Raw genomic sequence first — 24,671 nt, forward strand, 5'->3', positions numbered from 1 at the left:
AGAAAATATGAACATCTGCAAGCACAACTGAATAAATGTAATTTACAAAACCAATCCAGCAGACAGTTTCAATATGTGCGTAGGATTACAGATATCAAAAATTAAGAAGGGGTACGGGCATAAATCTCCTTTCAATTAGACATATACACCACGAAATTCACAGTATAACTTTCTCTCTAGCCCTACACTTTTGGAATGTTACATAAAGAAACATGACACTCAAAGAAAAGAAGAAGGCTCTCGTGTGATTTACATAAAATCACAAACAGGATATGTAAGATAGATAATTAATTGAAGAACCAAAATAACTCCTCCAGACAACAATCCTCTAAATTTCCCATCAATAAGAACCAAGAATTAAGTTGGCAGGACTAGGATGGACATAACTCTTGTTCAAATATAAGAATTATTAATCGAATTGATCCCCAGTTCTTACATACAAAAGCCTCCTGGTGGGAACTGGAGGCGCCAATCCTGGAATGTCCCTAATGTCTTTGTTGTGAGGATTCACAATCTGCAAAAATATTGCCAGTTAAAACAGAAGTACAGTGAGCATTGTACACAAATATGAAACATTTGATAGTGCACAACAGAACATCTGTTGGCACAGTAATGTAACAATCATTATAGGTAATCACGAGTGTGGATTCATGCAATATAAGTTCACAGCACTTTTTCAGTGAGGTATAATGATTTACAAAATTTATTTAAAATACTTATGCAAAAATGATTCTTTAAAATAAATTCTAGCATATTGGATTAACTTTAATTTTGAAAATTTGTAATATTACTTGAGAGCAAAAAAATAACCACAATAAATTCAGCAAATTAAAAGATGAAATGAACACAATACCTTCACGACAATTATGGCAATTACACCACAGACAATAAGGAACAGAAAAAGCATGATGCACTTATCTGTAGCTACCTGATAAGAGGGGGAAAGACAATTTAGTTCCATGACACAGGTTTGAAGGAAAGTTAAATGTGCATAGAAGCAATAGAAAAGTAGCAACCTGTCTACCAATCTCCTTAACAAGTTGGGAGGCTTTCTTAATTGAGAACTGAATTGAATCAAGCTCGTTAACAATACGACCCATTTGGTCAGTCTGCATGATTATAAACAGAAACAGAGGTCAATTTTGTAATAAATAACTCTTCCGATTGTTTAGCATACTCGATGCAAATTAAACTTACTTGGCCTTTCAAAGTAGCAGCAGTTTGTGTGCCAACTTCAATTGTTTGATGGACAACCTATATTTTGGCAATGGTAAGAACACAGGTCCAAGAGCAACAGAAGCATAAGTTTGAAGTGACTCACCTGCTTAGATCTCTCAATAGCTTGATCAGTTTCATCCATTGTCTTCATCCCAGTATTGATAAGTTCTTGATTTGACATTTCTATAAGAGAAACCAAATGAATATTATAGCGGGGATATAAATATGTTATTTACTAAACATTAAAGCATAAGTTATGCGGCTGTAAAATTAGCACCCAAACACGATGCAAAGATTCTATATGGAAACTGGTTACAACAGAAACATAAATATACAGTGAAACTAATTTCAATTAATATACCAAAGGATTCATATTCTCTCCTTGCGTCAGTTACAAATTCCATCGGACATCTTACCTGATGCCAGCCGAACATTGTCTTCAGCTGTAGGTTCACTAGCACCTGCTCCCATGTCAAAAAGTTCAAGTTTTTTATTACCAATGGTATTCATGTACCTGTTTATCAACAAAATGACAGTGTAAATCCTCCTTTCAAATAGCCCAAAGGAAAAAACTTATATTCAGCAGTAAAAAAGTATACAAGAAGGAAACTAAATTTAGCATTTCAAGAATTCATGATTTTGAAAGTTGAATAAGTCTATAAAGAAACTCGGTATTAATAATTTGTTTTATCCATAACCTTCCAAAGAACTAAATTATAAGCTAAAGACAAATAGATGTATAAAAATGAACTTACGTTTTTCTCAAAGCAACATATGAGTTAAGCTCCTTGATCTGCAAGAAAAATTATGTTAGCTAACATAAAGAGCTGGCTCTGTGTACATGGACATGCAATCTACAACAAACATATGGACAACCCTTAGACACAAACTTTTCTATGTGGGAATCACTTTATTTGATGACTTGAATATTGAAAATAGATTGGGGCAGGGGGTCAGAATATATAAGAAGGAAATTGGGAGATAGAAACTTTGAATAATAATATCAAGCATTTTCATGTGTTACAGTGTGATATAAAAACATACTGCATACAGGACTTGAAATCTTCATTAAATAAGAAAACAAATCATGAAATATGGAAATCAAGCAAATAGGCAAACTAATCCTAAGTGATCATCTAAGATACTCTTAAAGACATAATTTTGATATTTTGAGATATTTTTCATATACACTAACATCAACAATGCCCAGAAAGTAATTCACATTGGTCGTAAATTATTTATAAATTTGTTACACATCATTTCATATATTCTTAACAGGATCATCTAGAATGTCAATTCACAAAACACACAAGATCTCGCACCCCTTCCAAACTTTGAAGAGTTAGATGCTAGATTTCCAACATGAGCAAGAAAAAAGGAAGTGTACTGGACTACTGGGTACCGACCATTGATTGTTTTTCATCATTGAGTTGCTTATTCACTTCTGGGGGATTCCTACCCTCTTCATCTTTAAGTTCACGATCAAACTCCTTTATCAACCTGAAACCGTTAATAGCAACATAAAACTTCATATTCTAAACATGCTAATAACAAATTCCAAACGAAAATTACAAAATATGTCAAAATCACCAGAAATTTCACTTTTTCCCAGCATTGTCATATTGAAGAAGGGCAAATTAATTCTACCAGTCAAATAAGAAGTCTGGGAAGCACACAACTAGTATGACACAATAAAGTAACTGAATGTTTTTAAAAAATGTCCAATATACAACAAGGTTCCATGTTTGGCACATTATCATCATTCAAATCCTGAGAAGCTGGCATGAGATGTAAATTCTATTGCAGAACTCTTGATTATCATAACTAGCAATAACAAACAGAATTTGCACCATGCCAACCTATGAGGAAAAGAAAACCAAAACAGGTGATATTTTGAATAGAATCTTCTTTTTCTTTCTCATTCAGAGAGCTACAATTTCCATCAAGTGTTTCCAAGAGCATGCACAACTTACCTTTTGCACTCTCGCATCTTCCCAGTGAGTTCTTCCAGCTGATTACTTTGTCTATTGGCATCTTTGATCTTATCCAGCTTTTGGAAGCCATTTCTGGATGCAAAAGGTGGACCTCGTCAAAAAGTAAATAACTAATTACCATGCTAAAGATCATTCACATTCTAACATTTATGCGTGAAGTAGGGCAACCCCAGGTCTGAAACAGTGATATTCAAAGTTCCACGAGATAAGATAACAAATGAAAATTTGTAACCACAAAATATGTGTACTGATAAATAAAAACAGGCAGTTCTCCTAGCAACAGACTCTCACTGTCCTTGACAGTTCAGGTGAAAACTTTTCTGCATAATATTGATGAGTCCCTTGTACTAATTTGGACGTAAACATGCACTTCATGGACATCCTGTGATCCTATGTAGCTATTGAAAGTGAAAAATATATGCGTGACTATTCCAACAAAAGCATTTGAGTTATGATCAATATGTGGAGAAAGGACATGCTATTGCTGGATTAGTGCAGGAGCATGGGCTAGAGGTCTGACAAATATGTATTCTAATAGAGAGAGATACTTTGGTTGAGAACAGGGGTAACAGTACAATCTTGACCTAATAAACTCCAGCAACATTTTTGTCTTTCAATCATAGCATGCAAACAAATAACGACCAACGGTTTACTCTGAGCCAACTACGCTTACAATCTGGGGGCTTCTATACACAGGATTCAACATTAACATGACCGTGTATGTCAAATGACTCCAAAGACAAGCGTTCTTGTAATTTAACTAACCCCACCCCCTTCCTTTCCCGAGTCCCAGTTCCATCCTATTTCCACCACAGCCACATTCATTTCGCCAATTACTATCCTCCAATAGTTATGTAGCCCAACTACGTTCCTTAAGAAACCACCAAAACACCTGAACATTCAAATATCACTAAACCCAAAGACCAAACAACACCAAAACTAAACTTACTCCCAATAAATTATAAGAAATTTACATTTTAGAGCGTAATCCACTAATGTCAACAATTACATAATCACAATCTCTTGCCTTAACAATATTATCACTAATCACACCCCAAACATACTACAAATTTTTTAAAATTAATTCCTTCATTAGCGGCATTAATCACAAGGAAAAACACAAAACAAACACGAAATAAAAAAAGAATTAAAAAGAGTAAAGGCGATGCATACGCGAGGGCTCGAAAATTGTCGCGAATTTCACCATGGATCTGCTCCAGCTGAGGGGTCATCTGCAAGTTGGTGGCCATGTGTGCCGGAGCCCCCAAAATCCCGGCCAAAAAAGATGAATCGAATATCGGAGAGAAACCCTAACTCGTTCACAGAGAACGATTGTGCATAGTATTGAGTTTTCCCAGAAGGGGATCCAAAATGCAGAAAGAGAATGTGACAGATTCTGAATCAGTTTAAAATTTGCAATTGCAATGCGTGGAAAAGAATAATGAGAAAGAGAACACAACACATAAACAAACACAAACACAAACACAAACAAACACAACTCAACACAACAACACAACGAGGAAGTTGGACCTGTGAGCGAGAAGAGAGAAGAGAGAAGAGAGAAGTGAGAAGAGAGAGAGAGAGAGAGAGAGAGAGAGAGAAAATCGCTGTCAGATAATTTATTTTTTATTTATTCTTTGTGTATAATATTTTGATTCCATTCTGTTTTTCTTCGATATCAGCGATCAATAAATAAATAAATAAAATTAAAACAGCAAGAAATGAGATGGCCCAACCCGTCACTACGAGGAAAAGTTTTCTCCGTTCGTTTTTCTTATTTCTTACTGTAAATTTTCCTTTCTAACTATAAAAGGCAATTTTTATAAAAAAGGGAAAAACAATAAAAGACAAGTTTTTTTCTTTTTTTCAATGTATGTTAGAAACCATTAGGGATGTAGATTTGTGAAATTAAAATTTATAAAGTCTAACTATGCAAAATCATTTTTATATTTGAATTTGTCATAATTGAGATTTTTTATTTATAAATGACTTCATATTTTATTACAATTTAAATTGTTAATTATAAGCGTAATTTATTATTAGCTAAAGTAGGTTTTTTTATTTTAGAAGAACTATATCTGTAAGGATGAAAAGGATAAAAATTTGATAATGATTATGGGCGCGGTTGAGGTTGGTGTGTAATTTGAAAAGAAATGTAATTTGGTTGTAAATGTACTGAATGAAATGATGATGCAATAAATAATAATGGAAAATAAAAGAGGTGTTGAAATTGATGATTGAAGTGGAATGCGCTGTGTGTGGGTCTGCCTACCTTTACTTTTTGTCTTGTGTTCTGTCATTCACATTATGCAAAAGCAAGTTATTTAGCTGGGGTTTCACTTTCACCTCTAATTTCAAAGATTATACCCATGGCTCAATCAATGGTAAATTTGGTGCATCAATGCACCTTGTAAATTGATTTTAATAAAAAAAAAAGTGCTATCCAGATTAATTTAGACATATCTCTATCACATTTAATAATTCTAAATTAATTTTTGCTAAAATTAATTCAGGTCAATTTTGAACTAAATAATAATGCTTAGACTGCCTATGGGTTATTTCGGTTTCAGCTCTCCCAATTCCTTTACAAATGACTGATTATAGTCACGTTATAGCACCAGGTAGACCTAAATCAGCACCAACCATATTTTCTAAAAAACGGCAAGTATCGTCTAATTTCTTTTATACTGAACTAAAATTGTACACTCCCAATGATGTGCATATATTCGTTAAATGGGGCATACAACTTTTTATATATTTCAACATAATCCCCTTATTTTGAGAAACTATAGTTTCGAACAACCGAATATTATGTTTTGGCATTTCAATTTAGAAAGGAATTGAATTATGTTTCAAGCTTAGTTTTGCCTCCCGATGGTTAAAAATAGTCATGCCTTTAATTCCAAAATTTTCCACCTACTCAAGGATTCGATATAGACCCAGCCCATATCCAGAAGCCCAATGCGGAGTTTACATAATTATTTGACTGAAATGTAGGGTGCGCCTGGCCCATGCAGCAGTGCAAGACATAGGCGACGCTTGAGAGCCCCAGCAGCAAGCTACTGTATTGGGCCCTCCCCTTCAAAAAATTAATTTAATATCATGTGGACCATTGGCCCACGTATCAGATATTAAACTGATAAGAACAGATACTACACTTGATCTTAGCCAAAAGGCCGAGAAAGGTATGAGTTCTTTTAGGTTGATTTGTGCATTTTATAATAAAAACCCAAGTGATTGATATTTCCTCTTCAGCGATATGGGACTTAGTCACGAGTGCTTCAACACTTGGGCTACTAAAAGAGACCTATCTATCCCATCCAAGTCTTGTTCATATTCAAAGCTTAAATCAGAAATGCACGACCCAGTTCAAAGCTTGTTGCTGCGCAACACTGATAGTTTTGATGAATGAGTGAATTAAAAAGAAACAACAAATTTCGGGTGATTCAGGCTGGATGAGTTGATGTTCTTGCTCTGCGTGGATGAGCAAAACAAGAATTCCGCTTCTCCAAAACATGATCCGTGAAAAATGTTATGTTTAATGTGTTGAATTTCAAAATTTATTAATATTTCTAGCCCCATCAAACCTCATATACCTGATTAATTGATTCCCTAAATATTCAATTAATGGCTTTGAGCTGAGCACACTCTTCGTCCTATTAGGAATTGAGTGGGAGAGCATAGCTCATTTTAATCCTTGGGCTAACGTAGGTACACTCTAGTGGAATGTTATGCTCAACGCATGGTCCAAAGTATGCAATTAGCAGGAATATAAGATCCAAACAAGGAACCTGGTTGCTACCAACAACCTTCTAGAGTCTTGAAAGAAAAAAAAGGTTTTGGCATTTCACACGAATTCACCAAATTTTGGAGCGTGACACTTGAGTTGTAGGAATACACAGATTTTAAGCTTACGCAACTTCACTTGTAGCATTCTCATAAATATAAAGTATGAAAACTGATGATTAGATACATAGGCATATGTTAAGCATGCTGCTGCTTTTGAATTCAGGTGAGATATACAGGATTTATACATAAAAAAGAAACAAAAAAAATTGGAAACTGATTACAATTGTAGTTACCAGTAGTCTTTACAAGAACATTCTCCTTTACTAAAATGGTGGAAACGGTTCCTGTCCCTTATTATTATATCACAATCATAAACCTTGGAGACCAGTTTACTTGCTTGGTGACAATCTTTACAAACCCTCAGATTCTTGGTTATACGAAGGGTCTCTCCTCGTTTAGTCTTCAACAATCCATAAGCAATTGCAAGTTTTTCACTATGGTATAAGAGGGGATTCTCCCTTTCCTCCTCAACAAGATCATGCAACCCACCATCAGCTTCAGGAACAAAACCAACCAACCTAATCGATCCCAACATCTCATCAACTTTGGCATATATTGCCTCAGCCAGAGGGTGATCCTTCCCTCCTGCAACAAATTCATTCACCGTGCCCTCCAATTCAATCATGGAAAATCCCGGTTCCTTCTTCACTCCCCTATCATTCATCAATTTCCTCACACTAGCAACTTCTTCCCATTTACCACAACTGGCATACATATTAGCTAGTATCACATAACGCCCACTATTTCCAGGGTCTAATTCAATCACTCTCTTGCCTACCTCCTCCCCCAACTCCATTCTCCCATGGATTCTGCAAGCTCCAAGAAGGGCACCCAACACACCGGCATCAGGACTCATTGGCATCTCATTTATGATCTCTTTGGCTTCCTCCAACCTTCCATCTCTTGCAAGCATATCAACCATACAACCATAATGCTCCTTGGTGGGCTCAATGCCATAAACACGAATCATATAACCGAAGTAATGACGTCCTTCCTCAATCAATCTGGAATGAGCACATGCCGTGAGCACATTCACAAAAGTGATGCTGTCAGGTGCAACCACTGCTTCCTCCATCTCCCTAAAAAGCCTAATAGCACCCTCTCCTTTCCCATGCATTGCAAGCCCTCCAATCATACAATTCCAACAAGAAACTCCTCTTTCTTTCAACCCACGAAACACTTGAAACGCCTTCTCCAAACAACCACACTTGCAATACATATCAACAATGGTAGCACCAAGCTTTGAATCCAACTCAATCCCACTCCTCTCAACATATCCATGTATCCACTTCCCTTGCTCAAGAGCTCCAAGTCCAGTACAAGCAGAAAGCATAGTAGCAGCTACAAACTTATCCAACTCCTCCTTCTCCACCCGCATCCTATTAAACAAATCAAACGCCTCCTTAAATCGGTTGCTTTGCACAAAACCCGCAAGCATAACATTCCAAGAAAAAGAGTTCTTCCAAGGCATGAGCTCAAAAACACGAAAAGCCTCATCCACGAACCCCCATTGAGAATACCCAGAAACGACGCTGGTCCAAGACACCACATTTCGAACAGGCATTTTATCAAACAACTTCCTAGCATCCTCCAAGCAACGAAAACCAAAGTACATGTTTACCAAATTGTTAAGAGCAAAGATATCCGCACCAAACCCGAATTTAACAACATGGGCATGAATCTGTTTTCCTTCCTCAACTTCACAAGCCCTTATAACAGACGGAAAAGTAAAACTATTTGGCATGACGGATTGTTCCAACATGTGGGAGTACAAAAAAATGGAATTTGCGTGCATTTGGGAGAGATAAAAGGCTTTGAAGAGAGTGTTGTAGAGAAAGGTATCTGGGTTAGGAAGGGTAGCGAAAACTTTGAGAGCGTAGTTTAAGTCTCCATATTCGGAGAGACAGCAGAAGGTGACAACGCGAGACATGGCATGGTTATCGTTAGATAGACCCAAACGAAGGAGAAGGGAATGGCGCTGCTTCAGTTCGGCCATGCTCAAACATGACTCCACTGCTCGGAGCATTGGCATGTAATGTGTCACCGACATGCATGCCATTGGTACCTGTGTCAGGTTTCGTACCTTCCCTGTGTTGCACTTTATCTTGTTTTTTGTTTCTATATTTTAAAATAAAAAAAAAAAAAAAAAAGCATGTTCTTAGTATTAACAAGTCCGGAGTTGTTTTTTTTTTTTTAAATTTAAGTGTTAAATATTTTTTTAAAAATTATTATCTATGCGAATAGAAGAAATTTTTTAATAATTATCGGATAAAAATAATTTTTTTTAAAATATGATATTTAAAAATATATAATTTTTAAGAAAAATAAAAAATATGAAAGTTTAAAATAATATGATAACCTAAATTCAGAAATAAAATAATTACAAATATTTTTGAGTAACAAGCGTTTAGTATCACTTAAATAATGTATTAAATTTAAATTTTTATATATAAAAAAATCTAAATGCGTGATGATAATTTTTTAAAAAATATTAAAAAATAAAAAATCATAATCACAATTTAATTTTTTTTAAATTAAGGCACTGAAAATTGTGGTTGAATATGGAATGGTATGGCCCACCATGAGCCGAGGGAACCAATAAAAAAAAAAAATTTAAGGAAATGTTTTCGACCAGTGGAGCAGAGCGAGTTCCAGCCACTAATGTTGTTAGTGTAGCGGTGGTGGTAGAAAAGAGAAAGAACCAGAACCGGGTTTGAATGGAGGTGTTGCAGTTGGTGGGTCCCGATTTACCCGTTCGCTATTCTCTCTCCAAATCGAAACCCACGGTTTGGTGTCCTCCAACTGATTTAGTGTTGTTCCGGCGGCGGAGGTCCGGTGGCGGCGTGCGGTGGTGGTGTACGAGGGCGTGCGCGGTGGAGGTGTCTGGGGGAGGGAAGATGGTGATGGAGCTTGTGGGTGCTTTCAATGATTTGACGGAGAGGATGAACGTGTTGTCCACTAGCTCTTCTCGTCTTCTTTTCAAATGCCTCAAACTCTCCATCCCCATATTGCAAAGTTCCCCTCTTTCCCCCGATGGCCGTTCCCCTCTTTCCAAAGCCTTATCCATCGCCATACTCCTCGCTGATCTCCAGGTTTGTCAATAGTAACCAGTATCCACTCTTCTTGTACTCTTTCTATCTTAATGTCCATTATTCAATTTTTTAATTTTTAAACTATTTTTTGTGTAACTTTCCACTTAATAAATTCATAAATAGTAAAATTTTATCGAAAATAATATCATTGCATTGAATAATGTAATTTTTAATAAAAATTAAGTGAGAAAAACCTCTTTAAAAAAGGTAAAGCATTTGTCACCTAACCTGATCACTACTTAAAAAAGACAGAATTTATATACAATTTTTTAAATGCTTTTGGCGTTGATTTTTAATCAAGATTATGTTTTGTTACCTTTTTATTTATTGTTTCTTTATAGTAAATGTGAATGCAGATGGATGCGGAAGTTATTTCTGCTGGAATATTGAGGCAGGTATTGGAGGTTGGAGTGTTGAGCATACATGAAATTCGGAACCAGATAGGTGCTGCCACTGCTCATTTGCTACATGAGAGTTTGCGTGTGAAGAACATTCCATCCAGAATAGATGTTTTGGATGATGATAATGCTGCTGCTTTCAGAAAGTACTGTCTCACTTACTATGACATCAGGGCTTTGATTCTAGACTTGGCTTTGAAGCTTGACATGATGAGACATCTTGATTATCTTCCAAGATATCAGCAGCAGATGATTTCTTTGGAAGTTATGAAGATACATGCCCCTCTTGCTCATGCTGTGGGAACTACCTACTTATCATTGGAATTGGAAGATCTATCGTTCCAATATTTGTTTCCTTACTCTTATCTTTATGTTGATACTTGGTTGCGAAGTCATGAGACAGGAGGCATATCTCTTATTGACCTGTACAAGGAAGAACTGCTTCAGACACTGAAGGCTGATCCCATGCTCGCTGAACTGTTGGATGATGTCTCAATCAAAGGTCGCTATAAAAGCCGTTATAGCACGATGAAGAAGCTCTTGAAAGATGGTCGGAAGCCAGAGGATGTAAATGATGTGCTTGGGCTAAGAGTGATATTAAATCCTAAGCCTGGGGAGAATTCATTGGAAGCTGGAGAGAGAGCATGCTATAGGACTCATCAGATCATCAAATCTATGTGGAAAGAAATCCCTTATAGGACAAAGGATTATGTTGCCAAGCCTAAAGCAAATGGATACAAAAGTTTGCATATGGCAGTAGATGTGAGTGAAAATGGAAAGACGAGACCACTGATGGAAATACAGATAAGAACAACTGAAATGGACAGGTTAGCTGTTGGTGGAACAGCAGCTCATTCATTATACAAGGCTGGCCTTACTGATCCAGAGGAGGTTAGTGTCTTCTTTCAAAAATGTATATATAAACATTCATTAAAAAAAACAATTCACAGTAGTAAATGATGGCCACCCTGCCCTATGTGCCTATGTAAGTAGTGTGAAATGAAAATTTGGAAGCAGTGCCTTCTTTACTTATCTAAGAACTAAATTTATAACTATTATACATGGAGACATTGAACTTATGTGTAGTCTTTTATCTTTCTTGAGAGAATACAAAGAAGGGAATTGGTATTTACTTTTAAGTTGCTGAGGCTCAGGCAAAGCGTTTGAAGACCATCATGCTGGCTGCAGCTGAACTGGCTGCTCTGCGCCTTAAAGATTTTCCAAGCACAAATCATAAGGGAATTGAGATTGACCAGAGGGATAGAGTGTTTCGCCTTCTTGACAAGAATGGGGATGGTAAAATTAGCATTGAAGAACTAACAGAGGTGATGGAAGAGCTTGGTGCACCGGGAGAAGATGCTCGAGACATGATGCAACTCCTAGACTCAAACAGTGATGGCTCCCTCAGCTCTGATGAATTCCATATGTTCCAAAAACAGGTGATTTGAAATTTTTTCACAGATAGAATATACTTTGATTTGTTCTTTGTTGCTATGTGCATGCATCTTGGTGCCTTTTTCAGAAACTTTGTTTTGTTATGTATAGTTTCTTAATGATCTCGCTATCAGATTGCCAAAGCTTACCTTCACTGCATTTTCATGGTTAATTTAAACCAATTGGAGATCCCAGCTTTCAAAATTGGTGTCAATTGCTGTCAATTTTACAATATGATGCTAGTAGATGCCCTATTATGGAAATCATGATAAATGCTAGCAAAATCTCTCGTCTCATCAGTTTGTAACTTTAGTGGTATTTGATTTTGTAGGTTGAATTGGTGCGTAATTTAGAGGTCCGAGATGATCAATACAAGAAAATTTTGGATGAGAAGCTTCATATGGCAGATGACAGTGGTTTAATTCAGGTATATAATAAAGAGTTTGGCAACAGGCTTGCAAGCTAGTGTTGCATCTAATTGAAACAAATAACGAGCAAAACACCCAATTTACTCCACCTATGGTAAGATCTTTAAGACATTAAGCAAGAGCCAAATGTAAGTGATGTATTTTCCATGTAAATTAATTAATGGCATAGTGAAATTCCAGTGATTAAGAAACTTTCTTCCTGACCTGTTATTTATACTTCAATGTTATTTTAAAATCCGAAAGAGAAGAGAGAAAAAAAAAAAAAATCCGTTGTCCAATATGGAAGTTTTATTCTTGCAATATCAAGTCTAAATGATGAACGAACGACAAGCATGAAAACTTCATGAATGGTTGGTAAAATGAGAACTTGGGGCGGGTCAATATGAATCTGCCCATAATGATTGATGCAAGTCCACTTGGATGTGTACAATTTTGAAAGTCTGCAGGTGACGCAATTCCCATGTTTAGGGTGCTAATCTATGAGCAAACTTAATATCGGTAAATATTGCACGTTCCTATATAGGCACCTTTCTTTCAATAATGATAAAATGCTGATTTTCAGCATCTGTTTTCCACTGTGTGTGACGCATGGACATGTTCTTAATTGTTTAATTAAAATTATGCCCATTTTACAATCTCATTGAATTTAAACACTTGTAAAGAGCAATTCTTTTTATTATTAAAAACTACTTTTATTTTATGGTCGGTCAGAGAAACTTCCCTAATACGGTGATCTCTTCATTCGGGGTTCAACTACTTTTAACATGTTTGCTAAGGATTCTTCATGCAGCCCAGACTCGCTTGAACCCAAAGAATGTTGCTTTGATTAAAAATTGCTTGGGAAAGATAAATTCTGCAGTAAAATAAATTGAAATAAACAAGCTTTTAATGGATCAGTTTTGTTAACTTGAGTCCTTTAAGACAAAATTCTAAATTTAAACACTTGCAAAGAGTAAACTTCTATTAAAAATTATAATATTTATTACACTTTCAAATACTCAAGATAATAAATGATTTTTTTTAAATAGAAGTTAAGCACTTTGAATTGCTTATCCTTAATTTTAAGGATTGAAATTAATATTTTTCTTTAATGGATTGCTAAATTCAAAACTGTTGCTATATCTTTCTAACATATATATGCATTTACTTATTCTTTAACTATAATGCACTTTGTTGCTATTGCTTTTTAGATCATCTACATATCCGACCCAAGCTAAAAAATAACCTACACAGCTATACTTATACAATATATGTGGCTTCTAATTTATTTCTGAGCTCACTAGCGCTTGCGTTGGGGGAACACCCAAATCATTCAATAACTTCTTGCATAACTGCACCGTATGAAAAAAATATACAATCATCAGCTTCTGATTTTCAAAGACGAATACAAAATACAAAGACAAAGAGAATATAAAAACCTGTTTATATTCAGAAACATCTCCAGAAGACTTCCTTAATTCTACTACATACAATGAAGGGCTAATTTCAAACACCTGTTGTATTTCAAGTAAAGTTAGTTTCTTAACGTTACAAACTATGCAGACATTAAGATATAAACATAGCTAAAGATGGATTACCTCTACTACCACGGAGAGGTGGCCAAGAGTTTTGTGCACCTTGTTATCTTGTATTACTTTCAACTGAAAAAATATCCATGTTATATTTACTTTTAGCTAAACTAAGATTTAGTTTATTTGCTAAGTTTTTCAGAAATAGAAGCATTTTTTACCAAAAAACAATAAGAACTAACTTTGCCATTTTTCTTCTGGACTCTAAATTTCATTTCTGTCGCTGTGTCCTCAATCTTCTCTATCAGATCTTTAACTGAAAGATTTGATGTAAATCTTATCTTTCTCTCAGAGACATCCTGTAACTCAAACCACATTGTAAGTGAAAATGAGTGAAATTTCCGTAAGAGGTGGTGAAACTATGCTATATACTCACACATACACTCAACAAAAAGTTCCTGCCAACTAATTTCCACGCTTACCTCTTTCTCAAAGAAGCCAGAGAGGTCTAAACATGAAGACATCCCTATCAATTGAAATGCATTGATAAGGGTTGGTGATCCTGGATCTCTATGTTCTGCTTCAAGTGGCTATCACCAAGAGAATAGTTTTGGTTTACAACAAAAGAAAAAGAAAAGGGGACCCAAGTAAAGATGACAACATAAAAGTGTACCTCTTCATGGGTGGAAAAGGCTCCATTGTAAATATGTACATCCTCTTCCTCATCCTCAGGATTTGCTGGAATATAGCCCTGCTTGAACCATGGATCATCTTTGATCCCAGCCATTGTCATCCGTGTTTCCGGGTTGGGATCAAGAATCCTCTTTATCATGTTTTGTGCATCAGGTGATAGCCATTTTGGTATTTGAACATCTCCTTTACAAATCTGTTATTCCTCAGAAAAAAAAAATGAGAGAGAACTAATTTGTATTTCCTAACATCTGCAAAGTTGCATATAATAAAAACTTGCTAAGTTTTTATTAGAAATTACAGTATTCAATATAATTCAATGCATTGATTAAAATAAATGCTACAATTTTTAATAAAAAATTATTATTTAGTATTTTTTATTATATGTAATTTTGCACATGCTAGAAAAGTCAATCTATAAATCTAGTATACAATCTATATAAAAGAAGAAGGTGCAGGCAACATCTGAATACCTTTTGATAGAGAACTGCAAGATTTCTATCATCAAAAGGTAGGTATCCTGTTAGGATTACATACAATATAACCCCACATGACCATGCATCTGATGTTGCACCATCATAGCCCCTATTAGCAAGAATCTCTGGTGCAACATAGTTGGGACTTCCACAAGTTGTATGCAGCAATCCATCTGCCTGAAAATTTAACATAAACCATTAGCCAATAACCAAAATGATATACTTTACATTAAGCTGTGGTTCAAATAATATCTTACCCTAAGATGCTGGGGCAAGGCACTGAGGCCAAAATCGGTTATCTTTATGTTCCCTTTGTCATCCACAAGTACATTCTCAAGCTGCAAGGACAAAGCATAACTTGTGTGTCAAAATGCAAGACATAGAATAAAATAGTAGTGCAATTTCAACTTCAGCTCAACAATTATTGTATCAGTTTTAAAGAAGGGCGAGAAAAAAAACCTTGAGATCCCTGTGGAAGACACCTTTATTGTGGCAATAGCTCACCCCATCAATCAATTGTTGGAACATTTTTTTACCTTCACCTTCGGTAAGTTTACCCTTGGATGCCTACGAATACACAATTAATTCATTAAATGTCATTGATCATAGATCTTAAAAATCATTGCCAAGTAACCGATCCTTACAATTTTATCAAATAATTCCCCTCCATTCACGTACTCGAGCACCATATAAATTTTTGTTTTGCTAGCCAAAACCTGCGTAATCATAGTTATTAATCACAACCAGAAACATCAATGATATAAATGCAACCTACATTTGTAAGTTGCAGATGCAATAGATTACTCTACCAATAATAAATTAAATAAAACGCAATGGCTACTTTAATGTGCAAAGGGCCCCATAACTACATATTTTCATTCTGAGCAACGGAAGCATTAAACATAAGTCTAAAACGCGAAGGTGGGCCCTCGCAGCATTAATCATACGTTAAACAATGAATTCCGGACATTTTCACAATAAGCATGTGTGCCATGTGTTAATCATTCAGTCTTTGACTTCTTTGGATAATATGATTATGTAAGCAAGAATTAATAAAAATTACTAAAATGATTATGAGCATATATCTATAATGATTTTTAATATATCAGTTAACAAATTAAAGTCCAAAGGTGCATTCTTAAGTTTGAAAAGCTAAACTCTAACGCTGCATTCCTAACGTGGTTTGATTTGATGGGTCTTGGTAACTTTGCTCCATAATTTAATATCCTTTTCATAGTATGTGAATCAATCACCCACGTGGGTTCGATGCCACCGTATCAACACCATGAAATTAAATAAATGTCTTAGTTTGTAGCCCAACCACCGTCCGTGTCATTAAATTAATCACTGTGATGTCAGAATCAGTGTTGAGTTGGCTCTCTGACTCGGTTCAAGACCAACAAACTCGCTCCATGAACTCAGGTGAACAGAATAATGGATTCGAAGTGGACGTCTGAATAAAACATTGGATCGAATATATTACACTGTGCAGACATAAAGTATATAATAACGCAGGGTTTGACGTTGAATCTGCACTGCATTAAATAATTATATTTTAAAAAAATAAAATAATAAATAGTTTACGTTTTTAATCACTCTAATGCCAGGAGTTTTTCCAAAAAAAGATTAAATTAGTTTTATTTTAAAATTAAATTAATTAATTGTCATTATCTTTTTTCTATTTAAAACTTTTACATCTTCATTTTCCACTTAATGGGGCCTACACGAACAATAACATATTCTATTATGGAGTTTTCTTTCTCTTTTGAGACGTGATATTGTCGTGTCAACAAGGGAGTTCTAAAGCATAACTTTGTGATATTGTTTTCACCTCTGATCATTACCCACTTGTGATTTATATTAAAAAATCTAAAATCGTGGCTGATATTTGTTACCTGCGACTGCGAGATCCAGAAGTAACTCAAAAACAAAGATTATGTGCAAGTGCGAAACAACTCGGGATTGGGATACGTGTTTTTCAGTAGAATATATTATAAGATCAGACAGAACATGGCATTACCTCATACAATCTAACAACGTTGGGATGCCTGAGGAGCTTTAAGGTGTCAATTTCCCTCTCTATCTGCAATTTTCACCAGTTTTAGACAAATTGTTCAATCAATGATCGTTTAGGCCTTAAAAACATGAAAATAAGAAGAACCCAGCATTGTGTTAGAATCAATATTTCAAATGATTAAAAAAAACACGCATGGATACTGATTGGACATGAGTTTTTCTGATCAAGATGTCAGAGGACTTAGAGAAAAACACTGCTTGCTGCTATTCAGTGGAAAGTGAAATCTTCATGAGGAAACCAAAAAGGTGAACTTTTCCAAGTTGTGAAAACGAGAGAGAGAAGAAGAAAGAAAAACAAGACATTAAAGGGCTATTATTTTATCAAACCTGATTCGTGATATTGAGATCAATGATCCTGTTCTTCTCAATGATCTTAACAGCAAACGGTTGTCCAGAATCAGTGTTCCTAGCAAACTTAACTTTACCAAAATTGCCTTCACCAAGAGTCCTACCCAATTCATATTTCCCAAGTCGCATTACTTCCTTTTGATTCTTCATCCCAAGGCTTATAAGCACCATTTTCTGTTCCTTCTTTTTCCCTCTCTTCAGGAAAAATGGCCGAACACCCTTTTGCCCAAACTTCTCTTACTTTTCTTCTTCACGCCAAAACAAATGAATCAGAGGGAACCAGCCAATCTTGTAGCTTTCTGTAATGACAAACGACAATCCTGTTGCTACGTTTTTATATAAGCTTATAACGTGTGACACACAGTAGATGAAACAGTTCGGGGGGAAAAAAAGTAACAGAAGAAGAACATGTGATTACCCAAATACGGAAAAATAGAAGGAAGAATTGAAATTTTCAAATTGGCTAAGGATGAAGATTAGAGAACACACTGGAGGTTGTGCCTTTGAGTTTTCAGTCAATTGCTTATAATGCTTCCAAAGTTTATTATTATCCCCCATTATTTTCAATATAAAGTTTTTTTTTTTTGCTTATTTTAATGTGTAAAATAAAGAGCATTAATTGTTAATAGATTATCTGCATATATTTATTAATTTTATTTTAAGAAAATAATAAAATATTTTGAATAATATATAAGTTTTTTTTTCTAAGAAAAAAGTTTTTCCAGTTGTCACAATAAGAGATGCACACTTTAATGATTTACTTTTCAAACTACTCAAAATACATTTGATAATTCGGGAATTCCCTACTTGCCCACGTTTTTTGCAGTTCTCATCCGTCGTTAGTTTTCTATGATATTAAAAAAGTTTATTTGTTTTTGTTTTCTTTCTTATTTTTAATCTAACTTCTTGTTAAGCTGTCGATTCACTCTCAAATCGTTTTGAAGGTACAGTCATTTAGGGTTTTTGGTACACACAAAAATAAATAAAAACGAAATCACTGAAATTAATATTAAAGGAGTTCAAATAGAAAAAAAAAAAAAAAAGAGTAACTCTTAAAAAAATCTGAAATTTATTCAATTACTATTTTTATAACTATTTGAGAAGTAGTAAATGATATTAAATACTTATTACATAAAATACCTTAAAAACCAACTATCTGCATTTTTAAATAATACAAACAATTTAAGACAACGTTATATCCATGAAGTTGTCTATTTTAATAAATACTCATATCAACAAGCATCATATAGACTTGAAAACAAAACAGTGCTAGTAGTAATATATTTCATTAATCAAATTATTTTATCAAACACTGACCAGTTTATTTTAATGATTTTGGAAATTATTAGCATATATTATCAAGCATTAATCAAAAAATTTAATTTGTTAGAACACATAGCTTGTTTCTTTATATTAAAAATTCAGCATTTAATTTTTCATCGTAAAAAATATAATGTAAGAATAGTAATATATTTCATGTTTCTTTGTAAAATTATTGTCCCCTGCTGTAGCCATTTTTTATGTTTTTATATTTTTTTGCCTACTTAATTAAAATATGTTTATCCATTTTTTTTAATAATCATTGTTGCTTTTGAATACTCCTATACAAATAATTATTTAACATTAATAAACTATGAAAAAATCATATAAATGGACTTTGATTTCAACGTCTAAAAAAATTAAAACTATTTGTTCATATTTCAATTAACTTAATTTATAATATAAAAGCATCATATATTTTTTATTATATTGTTTACAAGAATATTACAGAGTAAAACGTGCAAGAATTCCTTACTACTGATAATGAGAGTTGTGGGGCTGTGGAAAAGAAAAAAAAGAGAAAAGAAAAAGTGGTGAACCAAATTATTTCTTCTTTATTATAATTTGGAGGTCTCTTGTTTAGTTCTAAGCAACAAGGACACATATAAAGTTGTGCTTGTCTTTGTTACTGGTTTCGATCTTGGCTTTTGTTGAGGTGCTTTCTAAATTCTTCTCATGGGACCCTCTCCAGTTGGACCGAAATTTCTTACTCTTCCAATATTTGGATCTTTCCTAATGTCGAATAACATATTCTCCTTTAAGTCATTGGAATTGTTTAGCTATAAATCTTCCTACAAAAAACTGGTTACAGATACCCAGCAAATATACACAGACAATTGCAATAAATAATCTTCAACATAGGGTTAACTTTAATATTTCGTTTATTTTTATTTAAATGAAACTAAGAAAAAATTGATCAAAGTTTTATTTTTTTCATCCAGTTTAATACATATGTCGCGTATTTGAATTTAATGAGTGAATTTTTTATTAAAATTTTTTTGTATATATAAAAACTTAAATTTAAGACTTTACTTAAAATATATCAAACTACTTACTAATTATTGGTCAAAATTTATATACGAAAAAAATATTATGTTATATAAAAAGGCTGTTAACCATAATGATTATTCACAATAAGTACTTTTTTACTTATATAACACGTTAATTTGTTTTATTATAAGTTTAAAGATGATTTTTCATTATACACTTAAGATTAATTCCTCATAATTGATGTTAATGAAATTTCATGTTTAAAATTATAATTTTCTTTTTTTGTTATTTATTTTATACACATCTAACACATATAAATTTTTTATGTATTTAAATAATAAAACTGATTAAAATATATTGTTAATATATTTTCTTTTTATATTATAATGTTATCATATTAGAGATCATGATTAATTTTTACAATAAATATGTTAAAAAATTATATTTAAACTAGTTAATAATATAAAATATTTATACGCACTAGCCATACATTAAAATTAAATTATTAAAAATATATGCAAAAGCCTAATAGTAAAAGTGAAAACACAATAAAACATATAAAAATGAAAAGCGCTAAGTTAAATGAAATATTACTCAAACAAATTTTAAAAACATGGATTATTGCATCATAACTTTAGAAAAATAAATTTTATGTTAGGCGTAGATATTATTATTATTATTATTGTTATTATTATTATTATAATCCTCAATCATTAGTAGCCAGGTAGGATGATGGCATTGCAGAAATGCACATCAGCACATGCACTCTCGCAAACAACTTGATAACTTTAGAGTAAAGTTTCGTTTTATTTTTTCTTTAATATGCGATAATTTTAATCTAGTTCAAAAACACAATTTAATAAATTAAATTTTTAATAATATATACTAATTAAATTAAAACTGTTTTAAATAAAAATAAATACATACCACCTCAAGTAACTCCCATTAATAATAAAAAATTAAATATATTCTTTAATTAATTTTACATAATGCGTAGTTTAGTAATACGAATCAGAAGGTCTTTGTCTTTTCTTTTGGCTGGATTATGTTAATGGAATCGGCTTTCGAGGAGCTTGTATGGTTTCATTAGAACATGGATTATTATTATAAAAATTCCGACATAATAATAGTTAATTATTTAGTGTGCTTAGTATAATAATTATTATGAATGGTAATGAGTATTTTCATGTATTTACTGTAAATTTTTTTATTATTTTACTAATTTAATTTTGTATAATAAAATATTAAAAGATAATTTTAAGTATTGTATTTGGAAAAATAGAAGTTAGCAGAACTTATAAATAAATAACAATAATATGTAACAAAATATATTTTTCATAGTTTATAAAAAAATCAATGTACCTTTAATTACTATTTGTACAAAAGAAATAGAAAAATAACTGTAACAATTTATAAAAAATGAACGGTAAAAAGCATGAAAAGTTTAAATTTATATAATAAAAAATAAAATTTTGAAATAATTAATTTAAAGTTGTTGCATACATATTTTTAAAAAAATATCACGTAATATTATAGCATGATAATATTAAAAAAACATCATGCAACAATTTGGTGAAAGAAAATTAATATTATAGCGCACATACTTATATTTAAACAGTATTATTTAATAATTATAAAAATAGCATTGTTATGTGTTTTCTTTTTATGAATGCATAAATATAGTTATTTTTATCATTTCTTCGTCGAATTTCGGAAGAATTGAAAATAAGATACATTTTTATAGTTGTTTATAAAGATAAAAACAATAATAATAATAATAAAGCATGAAGATTTTTTCCCATTTTCCCTTAATCAGAAAAAATGGTTAATTTTAAAATTACAAAAATTTTCGAATGAATTTGTACAGTACTTATCATTTTAACGTTTGATTAGTATGTAATTTGTAGGGATGTCAATGGGTAAAGTACCGTACCCGATGAGCACCCGCAAAATTTACCCACAATGGGTAGGGTATTTACCCGCTATACGGGTACGGGTATGGGTGTGGGTAAAAATCCGCAAATTTTAATGGGGATGGGTGCAGGTATGGGTATCTAAGTACCCACCCTGCTCCATACCCGCATATATATATATATGCTTAAACTTTATTCTATAATTATGAATTGAATTTTTGTATTATTATATTACTTATGTGAAGTTATATAAGATTAATATAAAAATATATTTAATAATAAAGTAAACCAAAAAATTTATTTTGGTTTATATTTTTAATAAAAAAATTTATTTACTATTTTATATCATTTAATTAGGCTAACACAATTTAATTATTACATAGTTAATATGAGATTGACTTTTTTTAAAATATTATTTATATATGACACACATAAAATATTTTTTACACAAATATTTTTATTAATAAAATCATATTGATGATTAAATCATAAAGTGAATGATAAATAATAAATATATTATAAATTTTACAATCACCTACTATTACCGTAAACTTATTATTTATTAATAATATTTAAATTTTATTTTTATATTTTAATTTAAAATAATATTTTTTTATGCAACATATGTATTACAAGCACAACTATAATCTATTGAATCTAAATAATATTATTCTTACTATTTATTCACATTCAAAGAAGTTTTTGAAAAGATATAAATATAAAAAAATTATTGTTAATTTTTATTTGTTAATTTTTTTAAGATAAAAAAGTATAATTTTTTTTAATATACACGTATATTTCTTTATTATAAAATTTTATTATAACTATTTATCTTTTATTCAAATTTTTTTAAAATTTATATATATTATAAATATTTAATTCACTAAAATAATTTTTTAAAAATTTATATTTTTGATAAAATACTTTCGTATAGTATATGAGTTAAAAAATACTGGTATTAATATATATATATATATATATATTATATTTATTATTTTAATTAAATCTATTATTTTTCTTACACTTTCAAATTCAAAAGTTAAAAAAAATATTTTATGTATCAACTTTCTATCGTTAGTATTGAACTTCTCTACTCTAACTCTATTCACATTATCAATGTCTGTCTCACTAAAACTTAATAACTATAAAATGTTATTCATTAGAGTTAGTTTTTAATGCCGTCACAAGAGGTTACTAAGTGATCCCACACGAAGGGACAACCATTGTACAGATATATTTCGTTGTCGTTCTGACATTACCAATCAATCAAATCTCACACAAGATAGGATTATCACTGACAAATAACTTGTGTGTTTAGTTTTGCTTATTGTTTCTAAGAATTTTAGTCTAGAAAATTATTATATTAAGATACATTTAACATTTATGATATTTGAATATTTGTTTTTTATCTATATTTGTACCTTGTTCGACAACTACATATTGAATTTTTGTATTATTATGCTACTTATGTGAAATTATATAAACATTTTTTTCTTTATAAACATTTTTTTCTCAAACAAGCGCGGGTAATGGGTACAAGACGGGTATGCGGGTACCCAGAGGGTACGGGTACGGGGATTAATGTTCATACCCACGCAGGTATAGGTCCGGGTACGGGTATTTTTTTAAAACGCGGGTATGGAGATGGGTACTGTAGTACCCTACCCATACCCTACCCATTGTCATCCCTAGAATTTGTCTTCTTCTTGAGATTAATTGGCATATAGAATCAGTATAGAAAAATTTTGCATTGATTGATTAATTTTTCAATGCCTTTATAATTGGCATATGGAATATATGATTGGCATATAGAATCATTCGAAAAAAGACATCGCTTCAAACAAAGGTCGACCACAACTTGCATTCTCATATCCTCTCCCTAAAAAAGAGACACAAAATATGGTTTTTCAACAAAAATGCATATATGATTAATTTTTCTACTTTTATGTTTTATGAAATAAAAACGAAACACAAAATCAAATTAGTTTTTCTGCTTTTATGCTCCCACACCAACCTTTATTATTATAGATAGTAGTTGTCCTGTTTCGTCACCAACTACGCACATGTTTGTTAGTTAATGCTTAATAGTTTGCACTTACCATCTTATACACGTGATGCTCCCCAGCAAACAGTGTGTGTTTATCTTGCCCAAAGGAAAAGGGAAAAGTTTAAAAGGTTAGAAAAGAGAGAAAAATAATGTGTTAACAAAAAAATTTAAATTAAGAAAATTTAGAAACACACGATATTAAAAGTATCTTAGACCTTTTTTTTAATTAAAAATTCTCAAACAAGAAATCGAGTCAAATAATTTTTTTTTTTCTCCAAAAATCAAATTTTAAATAAAATTTAAATAGTATTAATTATTTATGAAAAATTTACGGTATCTCTTGTAATTAAGAAGATTTGATATCCTCTTTCACAAGCTAAAAAAATGTTAATACTGATCTTTAAAATATTAAAAAATTTATAGCTGTTAATTTAAAAAAATATATATATATATATATATATATAATATAATAACATGTAATAACATGATTCCATTAATTTTTCTCATATATTATTAAATTAGTGAATTATTTGTGGGTGTTGGTGGCGTGTGTATTTGTGAAACCACATGTTTCTCAAGGTCTTGACTTATCCATGTGTTGAAAATCTGTAAGATCGTATATTTATTTGACTTCATATATTGATAGTGACAACACAACATAACGTACTTCGTGAGATCTCCCTCTCCCCTTCTTAAGTGCAAATATCCCAACCAATTGAATAAGTTTATAATTGGAACTTATTCAATAACAGGGTTGCCTCTTATGGTACACTACACTTGCAGGTTTCAGAATCTGCTTGAGCAAACATTTCCATTCCTTATTGGGTCATCATTCACTGGGATGCATCCAAAAGTACATTGCCCTTTTTGACAGAAACTCTTTGGTTTTT

General features: G+C 32.2%; 4 protein-coding genes and 1 non-coding gene across 6 annotated transcripts; 1 reads left to right on the forward strand and 4 right to left on the reverse strand.

Annotated features, from left to right (window-relative positions):
- On the reverse strand, window positions 1-4,855 carry LOC113846002 (novel plant SNARE 13). Its single transcript, XM_027473792.1, has 10 exons — window positions 4,386-4,855; window positions 3,192-3,284; window positions 2,625-2,718; window positions 1,974-2,011; window positions 1,635-1,732; window positions 1,322-1,401; window positions 1,198-1,254; window positions 1,017-1,109; window positions 854-928; window positions 1-514 (listed from the first exon to the last, which is right to left on the reverse strand). Exons 1-10 carry the CDS (start codon window positions 4,460-4,462, stop codon window positions 410-412), a joined length of 810 nt encoding a protein of 269 aa, XP_027329593.1. The 5' UTR covers window positions 4,463-4,855; the 3' UTR covers window positions 1-409.
- Window positions 4,856-6,205: 1,350 nt separating this feature from the next.
- On the reverse strand, window positions 6,206-6,401 carry LOC113848728. Its single transcript, XR_003501988.1, has one exon. It is a non-coding gene; the product is annotated as a U2 spliceosomal RNA (small nuclear RNA).
- LOC113846001 (pentatricopeptide repeat-containing protein At5g66520-like) lies at window positions 6,228-9,187 on the reverse strand. The gene has a single exon (XM_027473791.1). The coding sequence runs from the start codon at window positions 9,118-9,120 to the stop codon at window positions 7,291-7,293; it is 1,830 nt and encodes a 609-aa protein (XP_027329592.1). The 5' UTR covers window positions 9,121-9,187; the 3' UTR covers window positions 6,228-7,290.
- Window positions 9,188-9,650: 463 nt separating this feature from the next.
- LOC113846476 (probable GTP diphosphokinase CRSH, chloroplastic) lies at window positions 9,651-12,688 on the forward strand. Its single transcript, XM_027474809.1, has 4 exons — window positions 9,651-10,153; window positions 10,510-11,442; window positions 11,706-11,990; window positions 12,317-12,688. The coding sequence occupies exons 1-4, from the start codon at window positions 9,779-9,781 to the stop codon at window positions 12,449-12,451; spliced, it is 1,728 nt and encodes a 575-aa protein (XP_027330610.1). The 5' UTR covers window positions 9,651-9,778; the 3' UTR covers window positions 12,452-12,688.
- Window positions 12,689-13,378: 690 nt separating this feature from the next.
- On the reverse strand, window positions 13,379-18,070 carry LOC113846201 (CBL-interacting serine/threonine-protein kinase 1-like). 2 transcript variants are annotated; one of them, XM_027474191.1, is made up of 13 exons: window positions 17,930-18,070; window positions 17,491-17,810; window positions 17,108-17,170; window positions 15,732-15,803; window positions 15,547-15,654; window positions 15,345-15,425; window positions 15,085-15,264; window positions 14,595-14,807; window positions 14,404-14,511; window positions 14,164-14,280; window positions 13,991-14,053; window positions 13,832-13,906; window positions 13,379-13,744 (listed from the first exon to the last, which is right to left on the reverse strand). In XM_027474191.1, exons 2-13 carry the CDS (start codon window positions 17,680-17,682, stop codon window positions 13,673-13,675), a joined length of 1,344 nt encoding a protein of 447 aa, XP_027329992.1. In that variant the 5' UTR covers window positions 17,683-17,810; window positions 17,930-18,070; the 3' UTR covers window positions 13,379-13,672. The 2 variants fall into 2 exon arrangements, with proteins under 2 accessions (XP_027329992.1, XP_027329993.1); XM_027474192.1 differs by lacking the exon at window positions 15,732-15,803 and having other exon boundaries at window positions 13,510-13,744.
- Between the last annotated feature and the right edge of the window lie 6,601 nt (window positions 18,071-24,671).

This window comes from Abrus precatorius, unplaced genomic scaffold, assembly GCF_003935025.1.
Source record: "Abrus precatorius isolate BTA unplaced genomic scaffold, Abrus_2018 Scaffold8, whole genome shotgun sequence".
In the NCBI taxonomy this organism is placed as follows: Eukaryota; Viridiplantae; Streptophyta; class Magnoliopsida; order Fabales; family Fabaceae; genus Abrus; species Abrus precatorius.

Bases quoted from the DNA above. Each gene is read 5' to 3' on its own strand.
- LOC113846002 (XM_027473792.1), bottom strand. From the start codon at position 4,462: ATGGCCACCAACTTGCAGATGACCCCTCAGCTGGAGCAGATCCATGGT. The intron at 2,719-3,191 runs GTAAGTTGTGCA...TAACGGTTTCAG, and splicing joins AAGATGCGAGAGTGCAAAAG to GTTGATAAAGGAGTTTGATC. The intron at 1,733-1,973 runs GTAAGTTCATTT...GTTGATAAACAG, and splicing joins TATGTTGCTTTGAGAAAAAC to GTACATGAATACCATTGGTA.
- LOC113846001 (XM_027473791.1), bottom strand. From the start codon at position 9,120: ATGGCATGCATGTCGGTGACACATTACATGCCAATGCTCCGAGCAGTG.
- LOC113846476 (XM_027474809.1), top strand. From the start codon at position 9,779: ATGGAGGTGTTGCAGTTGGTGGGTCCCGATTTACCCGTTCGCTATTCT. The intron at 10,154-10,509 runs GTTTGTCAATAG...ATGTGAATGCAG, and splicing joins TACTCCTCGCTGATCTCCAG to ATGGATGCGGAAGTTATTTC. The intron at 11,991-12,316 runs GTGATTTGAAAT...TTGATTTTGTAG, and splicing joins TCCATATGTTCCAAAAACAG to GTTGAATTGGTGCGTAATTT.
- LOC113846201 (XM_027474191.1), bottom strand. From the start codon at position 17,682: ATGGTGCTTATAAGCCTTGGGATGAAGAATCAAAAGGAAGTAATGCGA. The intron at 15,426-15,546 runs GTTTTTTTTCTC...TTGTCCTTGCAG, and splicing joins TCTTCCACAGGGATCTCAAG to CTTGAGAATGTACTTGTGGA. The intron at 14,512-14,594 runs GTACACTTTTAT...TCTTGGTGATAG, and splicing joins CCTTTTCCACCCATGAAGAG to CCACTTGAAGCAGAACATAG.